Source organism: Coenobita brevimanus, chromosome 63, assembly GCF_032717465.1.
Source record: "Coenobita brevimanus isolate Jiangsu-jjx chromosome 63, ASM3271746v2, whole genome shotgun sequence".
Classification (NCBI taxonomy): Eukaryota; Metazoa; Arthropoda; class Malacostraca; order Decapoda; family Coenobitidae; genus Coenobita; species Coenobita brevimanus.
The window spans coordinates 41,517,248-41,527,456 of record NC_137016.1 but is presented as its reverse complement, the minus strand read 5'-3'; the positions used below and the strand labels follow the sequence as shown (position 1 = coordinate 41,527,456).

Sequence of the window (10,209 nt, the reverse complement as noted above, 5' to 3'; positions counted from 1 at the left end):
AATTCTCGCTGCAGCCTCCACAAACCCACAACATCCACTACACTACATGGCAACACACCCACACACACCAAGGAACATCAAAACAATACCCAGCACACGATATCATACACAAATACTGTCATCTCTTCCCCCTCGCCCGCCTCAGACCAGCTTCCAGAAGCATATCCATACTCAAATCACTCTCCGCTCCATTCAGTCACTTAAAGACAACACACAGCTGCGTGCAAGGCCTTCTGATATCCATCCCTCCGAATCCTATCTCCCTCGAGAGGACAGGGTCCACCTGGCCAGGCTGAGATGTGGACATCATCCAGCCCTCTTAAGTTACCAGAAGAGGCTGGACGACTCCGTCGCTGATGCATGTCCAGGATGCAACACAGCACCCCATACTATAAAGCACATTATGGAAGACTGCATTGCACACAATCACCTACGCCAACAACACAACATAAACTCCTTGAGAGCTCTGTGGGAAAGCCTGGTCTCGGCCATGGCCTTCCTTAGGTACTCGGGGCTGTTAGGCCAGACTGCCTAGGGAACAACTACTATTACAACTCTCAACTACGTACAATACAGTACATTTAGCTTCAAAACTATCAATCTATTTATCTACCTACCAACTGCATGTATTAAAAATTAGCAATATTATACTATATATTTTGTCAAACGTCCTCCAGAAAAAAAATTATTCATGGGGGTATCGAGAGGGTGAACACAATTATATATACTCCTTTCAAATTAACTTGGCTATTTTTTTTTTTTTTTTTCAGTGTACAGTATATCACCTACGTCTGTGGAATAACATAACAATACTACAGGTCTACAAACATTTTCACTGCACTTCTTCGTGACTAGCACCATATTCTAATGTAAATCTTTTAAAATTCAGTGTTGAAGATGGAGGGATGGCAATTAAAGTTATATATAGTTAAAAGGGGAATATTACCGCACCCCCTCTGGTCGAAAAATTATGGCACTAAAGCATAATATTGTGAAAAGTTTATTGAATTACGAGGGATGCATCGACACGTTACAAATTTCATCGCTCACCGTTTCATTATTTATCGTTCTGGGGAGGATCATTATATATGTCCACGACTGTACATATCGATGAGACAAATCAATAGACCTTCAATATTGGTGAGGTTCTGGGTCATTGTGAGTCAGGCCTTATTTCACACACACACACACACACACACACACACACACACACACACACACACACACACACACACACACACACACAAAGCAACGCACGTACATTACACAAACATATATAATTCCATTCTATTAACACACACACACACACACACACACACACACACACACACACACACACAAACACACAAAGAAACGCATCTACACAACAAGTACATATAAAATCCCATTCTGTTCTCACACACATACACACACACACACACACACACACACACACACACACACACACACACACACTTGTTTACCTACGTTTACACATAAGTTAGTCCATGGCAACGCACAATCATTACATAATATAAAAGTATTATGTTTACACACACACACACACACACACACACACACACACACACACACACACACACACACACACACACACGCACACACACACATACGTACGTCACTATCCCCTACCAGCTGCTCACAACCTTATCCACTTCATCTACTACTACTACTACTACCACCACTACATTCTGCAGCCACAAATCTCCTCTTGCAGGTGTACTGTGCTGGGTATATTGAAAGTCTTAATAATACAATTCACTGGTCTTAGTCACGCTAATGCGGGTGAAGAAAAACACTACTACTACTACTACTACTACCACCATTACGACTACTGTACTACCACCACTGCTACTACGGTTACTACTTCTACTACGTATTTCAGCAGAACCACACTACGTAGCTTAAATGAATGTACAACTGAGTTCAATAATCCCTTAACACGTTTGGGTGAAAATCCGCGGTAAGGAAGCGGGATTGTGACCTTTCTAGATCACCTGAGTTCCGTAACACTTCCTCCTTGGCCATTTATTATTTAGCATTTTCCTGTACGCACTTTATATCGTTTTCATATTGACAGCTTGCATGAATAACACACAAAACGATATCGATGAGTAAATTGCAGAATAAATCGGTAAGGAAGATGTTTTACGCAGCTGCCAAACCCTTCAGCAACATCCCACCTGCCAGCTCTGACGCAGTATTGAGGCGGTGTAAATAAAACACGTGGCTTCAGGACTTCCAGGGAGAGCTAAATTATAAAAGCCCTACTAACCGCCCTACGAAAACAATGTAGCAATCTGGCACCTTTGTTCATATAGCACACCTGTTGATTCACCTGCTTACACACACACACACACACACACACACACACACACACACACAAAGTCCCCCTTCACTCAACACGTCTCCGCAAAAACAATTCTGGTACACCCCTAACCCATTTTCTTTCTACATAGACAGCGGGCGGCAGGAGCGCTTCACGAAAACGGCAAGCGAGGAGGCACTACGCTACATCTTCACCCCGCACTTCCTGGCCGAGAATGGCAGCTTTGTGACGAGTGGGGACCTGCAGCTGCCGGGGAAACAGGTGACGGCGTGTGTGTGGGTGCGGGTGACGTATTTCAGGAGGCCGTCAATTCCCATCAGCATCGGCAGCAGAGACACCTCGCTTGAAGACGTCAGTGTGGGTAAGGGAAGAGAAGGAGAGAGAGAGAGAGAGAGAGAGAGAGAGAGAGAGAGAGAGAGTGTGTGTGTGTGTGTGTGTGTGTAAATATACGGTGACTGAAGGCGTGTAACCATGTCTACACACAAATTAATGTACGTACCCTTAACGATTACATAATCACCGTGATCAAGACTACATGCGTACGTGAGGGCGCGGACAGGTGTACACAGGTGACAAACACACCTATACCTCACCTGCGACACTACCAATGGCCACCCTTTCGTAAACCATAACATTCCGCACATATCGATAAAAATCACCCCCACCAAAACTCTATTCCCGTCGCTAAGAGTTCCGTGGCACCTCTTCCTTAGTGATTTATTCTGCCTATCACATCCTATTACTCTCTTGTACGCTACTAATATCGTTTTAAATAAGGTATAGTATTAACAAACTGATTAAGAATAAATTGGCAAGAAGGAGGTGTTAGGAAGCTTAGATCTGTTACGCCCGTTTTCTCGTCGATTAAGGAAGCTGCCAAACACCTTTTCCAAAGCGATTTATTTTGTTTATTACACTTTACTGTCCTCTTCTGTCCTTACCTGAATAAAATCGTCTGGCGGTTACACGTACACAGGTGAAAATTTCTTAAGACACACTTCAATCTTACGAGGAGAGGAAACAACTTACGCAAAGAAGTTGCAGGAATAAAACTTGGAATTCTTGTGGAGAGAGAGAGAGAGAGAGAGAGAGAGAGAGAGAGAGAGAGAGAGAGAGAGAGAGCGTTGTACAAGGGAAGAAAACAAATCTCGGGCCTTCGATAAATATCTGTCTCCTTTTAATCAAAATACCTGGAGAAAATTAAGCACTGTGTTCATAAAGACTGCCCGCTAAGTTTGTGTAGTGTGTTTTGAAAACATGCGTGTCTTGTACAAATAGCAGTGTGTGTGTGTGTGTGTGTGTGTGTGTGTGTGTGTGTGTGTGTGTGTGTGTGTGTGTGTGTGTGTGTGTGTGTGTGTACAACACTAGCATTTTATTTGCTAATGCCACTCTATTTTATTCACCTGAGTGAGTCGTAGGAGCCCAAGACTAAAAAGAATGTTTTGTGAACGTTCGTGGTGCGCGGGGCAAAAACATGCATCACACACACACACACACACACACACACACACACACAATCGGCATTTTCAAGAGAACATGTGTAACTATGAGTTCCGTAAGAATAAAAACATGAGTGTCTCAAATTCAACATTTATCTAGTTATTTTTAGTTTAATGCGGAGATTTCTGTTGTCAAAAAAAAAAAAAAATGCATTTATTGTTTACGAAAATATAATGCAGACATCTACATCGTTATAAAATATTTTATTCTTTAAGTTTTATTTGAAAATTTGCGTCGAAGCAAAAAAAAATGTATTATTATTATTTATAAAGAAGACTAACGGAAGTGAAAAAATGATTGTAAAAACTCCATAAACCAGACAACAGGTGTCCGTTCAAAATAAATAAACAAAATAAAATAAATATCTTAGGTCTGAGCCTACTTGGTGGCGCTGGGTGTCAAAACATGCGTGTCGTGTCAACTGATGAGGTGTTTATGCCACGTCCACACGGGGTTGATCAATGGCCAGCACTCCCACGCCATCAACACGTCGATACAGTCACACCCACGGCCACACAGACCAAGTGATATCGAGTGGGGTAATATTTATCACATCCTATATTGCCCAAGGATGGCTCTTGAATTTCCTCTGTGCTAATCTCTCTCTCTCTCTCTCAAACTTTATCAAACCCTACACCCCATGGCCGGACCTTGAATTTCCTCTCTCTCTCTCTCTCTGCCACACTGGTTATGGATCTTACTATGGTCGTTTTGTTTATATCTGACGAAACTGGGTTACTAACAATTTCAATACGTCGTGGCTAAGGGATATTCGATGAGCTTTAATAATGAGGGTAGGCATGAGTCTCCTTAGTTGCTAGTCAAAACGCCCCTCCAGTCCGACTACACTTGGCCATCAACTGAGCTGAAAGGGGTTAGGAAGCCTTGTCAGGTGAGAGAGAGAGAGAGAGAGAGAGAGAGAAGGGGGGAGGGGGAGAAGCATGTTTCCAGAAAGCGTGAAATTACCTACTGCCTCTGCAATACGCACATATACAGTTGTTTCCTTTATTTACATATTTAAGAAAGATGTGTGTCCGCAGGTGTTGTGCCGCAGGGTGTGATGCTGCGGCGGGGACGTGAGGTGTGGGCTGCAGCTGCGGTGGTAGTGCCTCTATCCTGGTACCATGTCTGCCTCGTCCTCTCACCCTCCTCTGCCTCGCTCTTCCTCGATGCCCGCCGCCTACTGGACGTCAACCCCGCCACTGATGTCTTCCGGGGTGACCTGCGGGTGGTGGTGGGTGGGGGCGTGGCTTGGCCAGACATCCCGCCGTCCACCTTCACTTTCGATGCGCCCTCAGACAACCAGTGGGAGGCCCTGAGGACCTCCAGGTCATTCAACCACGTGGTGGGGGCTTTTGCAGGGGAGGTGGTGGCGCCTTACGTGTGGACGCAGATGCTGAGTGAGCCAGAGGTGCGGGCGCTGACTTCCTGCCGCACGCCACCCATCCTACCTCTCCCGAACCCAGCATGGAGCACCCTGGGCGTCAACATCACCCAGGACACCATCAACACCTCCATGCCCTGCTCCAACCGACAGTTCCATTACCTACTCTTCCCCAAACCCATGAACTACAGTGACAACTACGAGCTGTGCGTCAAGATGGACATGGACATGATACGGCCACAAAACCGCAGCCACTACGACCAGCTGCTGAGGGACGTGATGCCGTACCAGACGTGTGCTGAGGGTGACGGCAGGGGGCGGCGGCTGCTGTGGCTGGGTGGCAAAAGCTGCCCTGCCCTCACACAGTCGGGCCAAGAATCTGCGCCCTGCGACTCCAAGTTGTGCGGGGGCTGCCAGCCAAGGCGCAAAGCACTCTTCCTAATGCGGGGTCTGTGCCCGATGTCCCAGGCTGACCTGGCCTTTGTACCGGCTGTGAACTCGTCAGCGAAGCCATACTTCCAGGGTGTGGAGCGGCACAGCATCACGGAGGAGGCAGGGCGGTGGGAGCTGAAGGACCAGGCCTCAGGCGAGGTTCTGGCCACCACAGAGGGTGGCGATCCGTTGGGGGCGCGCCAGTGGCAGGTGCAGTCCGCTGCATGTGCGGTTGATGACAGCAAAGTGGCAACGCTCAGTGGCTGTAGCGATGATCAGGCCACGTGTCAATCCGGTGCCTGCATCCCGCTCACACAGCGCTGTGATGGCTACCCGGACTGCCAGGACGGTTATGACGAGCAGAACTGCCAGCCGGTGCGGGCGCCACAAGGCTACCTGGTCAATGCCCCGCCACAGCCACCCACAGCAGTGCACCTCAACATCAAGGTGTCCCGGGTGGTGTCCACAGCACCACTGACTCTCCTGCTCACCACTAAACTTCAGTGGCGTGACCCGCGCCTCACTTTTGCCAATCTGCCTTACAACCAGGACACGCCACTGCCATTGACCTCGGTGATGTGGCGACCGCGACTGCTGGTGGTGACGCCGGGCACCGCCGCACCGGACGACCTGCACGCTAAGGCCCAGGCGCCGGACGGGGAGGAGGGGGAGGTGGCCATGGCAATCACCGCCCGCACCACCGCCCGACCCGTTCCTAACAATCGCGACACACCCAACAACGGTAAGCCACCCCGCCCCACCTCACTCGCTGCACACCCTCCACACACTGCACACTTCATTCACTGATTTCCACACTCACTGCACACATTAAGTACTTCACACACTGCACACTTCACTCACTGCTCTCCACACTCACTGCACACACTAAACACTTCACACTCAGCACACTTCATTCACTGTTCTCCACACTCATTGCACATCCCACACGCTGCACACTTCATTCAAGGCACCCCCTAGATACACCCTCCAAACTAAGGCCCATCTTACTTCACACACTGCACACCTCATCCACTCATTCCATCTCACACACCGTCCATAATGTAGGCTATCATATTTCACCGAGACAATCACTGTACTTACATCTCTGCACAACACACCACACTAATTAAGAACACACTCTGAGCTATACCGGCTTGGGAGATTTTGCAATACTTGTTTTTACTTAGCGATTAATTTTGCACTAGCCTGCAGTCGCTCGATTTCACCTTCAGAAGAGCCAGGGACCACCACAATGATAGTCCTCTTGTCGTTGTCCAAGTTAAGTATAGTGCAAAACAAGTGGAGCGTGACAAGGGTCCACTTAAAATAGAAGCGCTCTTGGTCTGTTTTTGAAGGCTATCGCACACACACATTCGCCATACACACGCACACGCACACACACACACACACACACACACACACTGCTTGAGTCTGGTCACGTACAAGTCTTCAACTTGGCATGCTCCTACACTTCCACTATAATTACCAGTCTGTCAAACATCTCCACAAACCCAGACCTGTACTTACACCTTTGGACAGCACCCCCTCTTAAGAATTTTATGTATCTTTACGGTGCATCAGTATTGTCGCCCATGATATTTTTACAATTTCTACAAACGATGCTGAAACGGTACACTGTCACACGTCCATTATGGTCAACAGACAAGGTAAGGTTACACAAAAAGAAATTAGCATGGATCTTTGTTTTTTTCTTTTAGTTTACTCATGGACATACGCTTTCGTCATATGCTCTTTATATATCATCATCATCATCACCATCATCAATTATTATTATTATCATTATTATTATTATTATTATGTCTGATCTAATTCCCTTTACAGAACTTCCTTTACACAGCAACTAGATATTCGTCACAACACAATACACCATCTCCCCCAAAAAAATGAAAAAGAAAAAGAAAAGACCAGAACAAAATGCCAGTACAACAGTGAATTTACCGCCCTTTCTACAGCTGACATTAAAACACCAAGAGTCGGAGTACCTGGTGGTCAAGTACTATGAAAGTAGAGGGTGGCTGAGTCAGCGAGGTAAAATCAGCAGCAAAAATCTTACACAGCTCACAATGGTAGTTAAACCTTGTAGCATCTGAGGTACGAGCACCACTTCTACTACTACTACTGTTACTACTACTGCTACTACTATTACTATTACTATCCTCTGCGTTATTCCTCAAGCCTTATATGCTTCTGGGTCAAACTAGGAGTGTGAGCTGAGCAGAATTTTATTAAGTGTACGGCGGTGGTTAAGCCTAATCAGAACATCACTCACCTCCATCAAACCCAACACAGTACACAATTACACACCAAACACTACACTAACAATCACCTCAATAACACTAACACACACTTCAATAACAACACTAACGCACACTTCAATAACAACACTAACACACACTTCAATAACAACACTCACACACACCTCAATAACAACACTCACACACACTTCAATAACAACACTCACACACACTTCAATAACAACACACACACACACTTCAATAACAACACTCACACACACTTCAATAACAACACTCACACACACTTCAATAACAACACTCACACACACTTCAATAACAACACACACACACACTTCAATAACAACACCCACACACACTTCAATAACAACACTCACACACACTTCAATAACAACACTCACACACACTTCAATAACAACACTCACACACACTTCAATAACACTAACACGCACACATCACTAACACTAACAATGACCTCAATAACACCCACCTCCATCACTCCTAACACAGTACACACATACACACGCAACACTACACTTACACACACACCTCTAACCCCACACGGTAAAAATCTAATGAGGGCAACACCTAACCCCTTCAGTTCGAAATGTCTTCCAGTACGCTGAAAAAAATCGTCTGGTAGTAGTAGTAGTAGTAGTAGTAGTAGTCCCAAGTTTAATCTGAAACGTAAACCCCGTGGACTGCAGGCTGAAGATGATTTGTAGTTCGCCATCCTCCTTTTGGGGGATAGGGAGGTGGTTGAGGGAGAGCTGTCATTAGGTAGCCATAATTAAAGGCATACGCGAGCAGATGGGGTTTAATTACATCATTAGTGGGGCAATCTGTTCACCCAAGAGAACTGCTTTATGACCTGGATAATAACACACTTGATTTGGAAATGACTGGGATGATTACGTAATTAGAGAAAGAGAAAGAGAGAGAGAGAGAGAGAGAGAGAGTCGGCAAACCTTTATAGCCGTGCATCTTAACCACTTCCGGCATCCTCATCTAAACAAAAGCGTCTTAATCGTCCTAATTCCAGACGGTTTTATTTCCCTCTTTTAATAGTCCAAATTAACACAACTCCTTTGGCGGTGGTGGTGGTAGTAGCAGTAGCAGTAGTAGTAGTAGTAGTAGTAGTATCTAAGACGAATCGAGCAGCGTGGAAAGCCGACAAATGCAAGCACGTTGGAGTCTTTATAAACAGAACGATGCGATATGTTCTTGTCATCCCTAAACGACTGTATTGGTGTAAGTTAATCTTCCTTTACTAGCGCGCGCGCACACACACACACACACACACACACACACACACACACAATTACATTCCATTCCTGTGTACTTGTTAATCCTAAATGATTTTATTGGTCTCTCTCTCTCTCTCTCTCTCTCTCTCTCTCTCTCTCTCTCTCTCTCACGGTTAACGACAAGGAAGTATTTCGTGTGACGGGGGGTGATTGGCGGGTCAATGTGCACTGCTGTCACTCACCCTTCAGGGCTACCTCACGGGGGGGGGGGATCCAGCCACGTGCTTGGTAAATGCTGGGGAGGTCACGTGTAATAGTTTCACCATCATCATCATCATCATCACCATCATTATCACTCATCATCATCATAACCACCATCATTATCACTCATCATCATCATCATAACCACCATCATTATCACTCATCATCATCATCATAACCACCATCATTATCACTCATCATCATCATCATCATAACCACCATCATTATCACTCATCATCATCATCATCATAACCACCATCATTATCACTCATCATCATAACCATAATCACCACAACCACCACCACCACAACCACCACCACCACCACCACCATCATCATCATCACCTTCACCATCACCACCACCACCATCATCATCATCATCACCATCACCACCACCACCATCATCATCACTCGTCATAAATATCTCACCACCAACACCACCATCATCACCATCATCACCATCATCCCAGCCCTAACATCTTTAAACAAGAGATGGGATAAATGGCAGTTAATAATATCTCGTTTCCCAATCTTAAATAGGCTACATAAATAAATAAATAAATAAATAAAAATAAGGAACATCTAGTGTGTTAAAATCGTACCAATAATACCATCGTTGTTCTAGCGTTAATAAATAATACCACCTGATTAATAACGCTCCCTCACCTTCATAGAATCATCAGTACCTTTTAACAATTTATTTTTAGTTACAAATGTTTTTCTGGGCTTAGAGTGAGATTTAAAATTGTATCTTGCTTGATGGACTAATTCTCTCTCTCTCTCTCTC

At 45.4% G+C, this 10,209-nt stretch overlaps 1 protein-coding gene across 1 annotated transcript in view; it reads left to right on the top strand.

Moving 5' to 3' along the window:
• The window catches only part of LOC145404447 (uncharacterized), a 37,806-nt gene that overhangs the window by 10,412 nt on the left and 17,185 nt on the right, over positions 1–10,209 (top strand). Inside the window, exons 3-4 of the mRNA XM_080275964.1 lie at positions 2,457–2,687; positions 4,867–6,384. Of these exons, the coding sequence (XP_080132090.1) occupies positions 2,457–2,687; positions 4,867–6,384 (1,749 nt within the window). The remainder of the gene's footprint in view (positions 1–2,456; positions 2,688–4,866; positions 6,385–10,209) is intronic.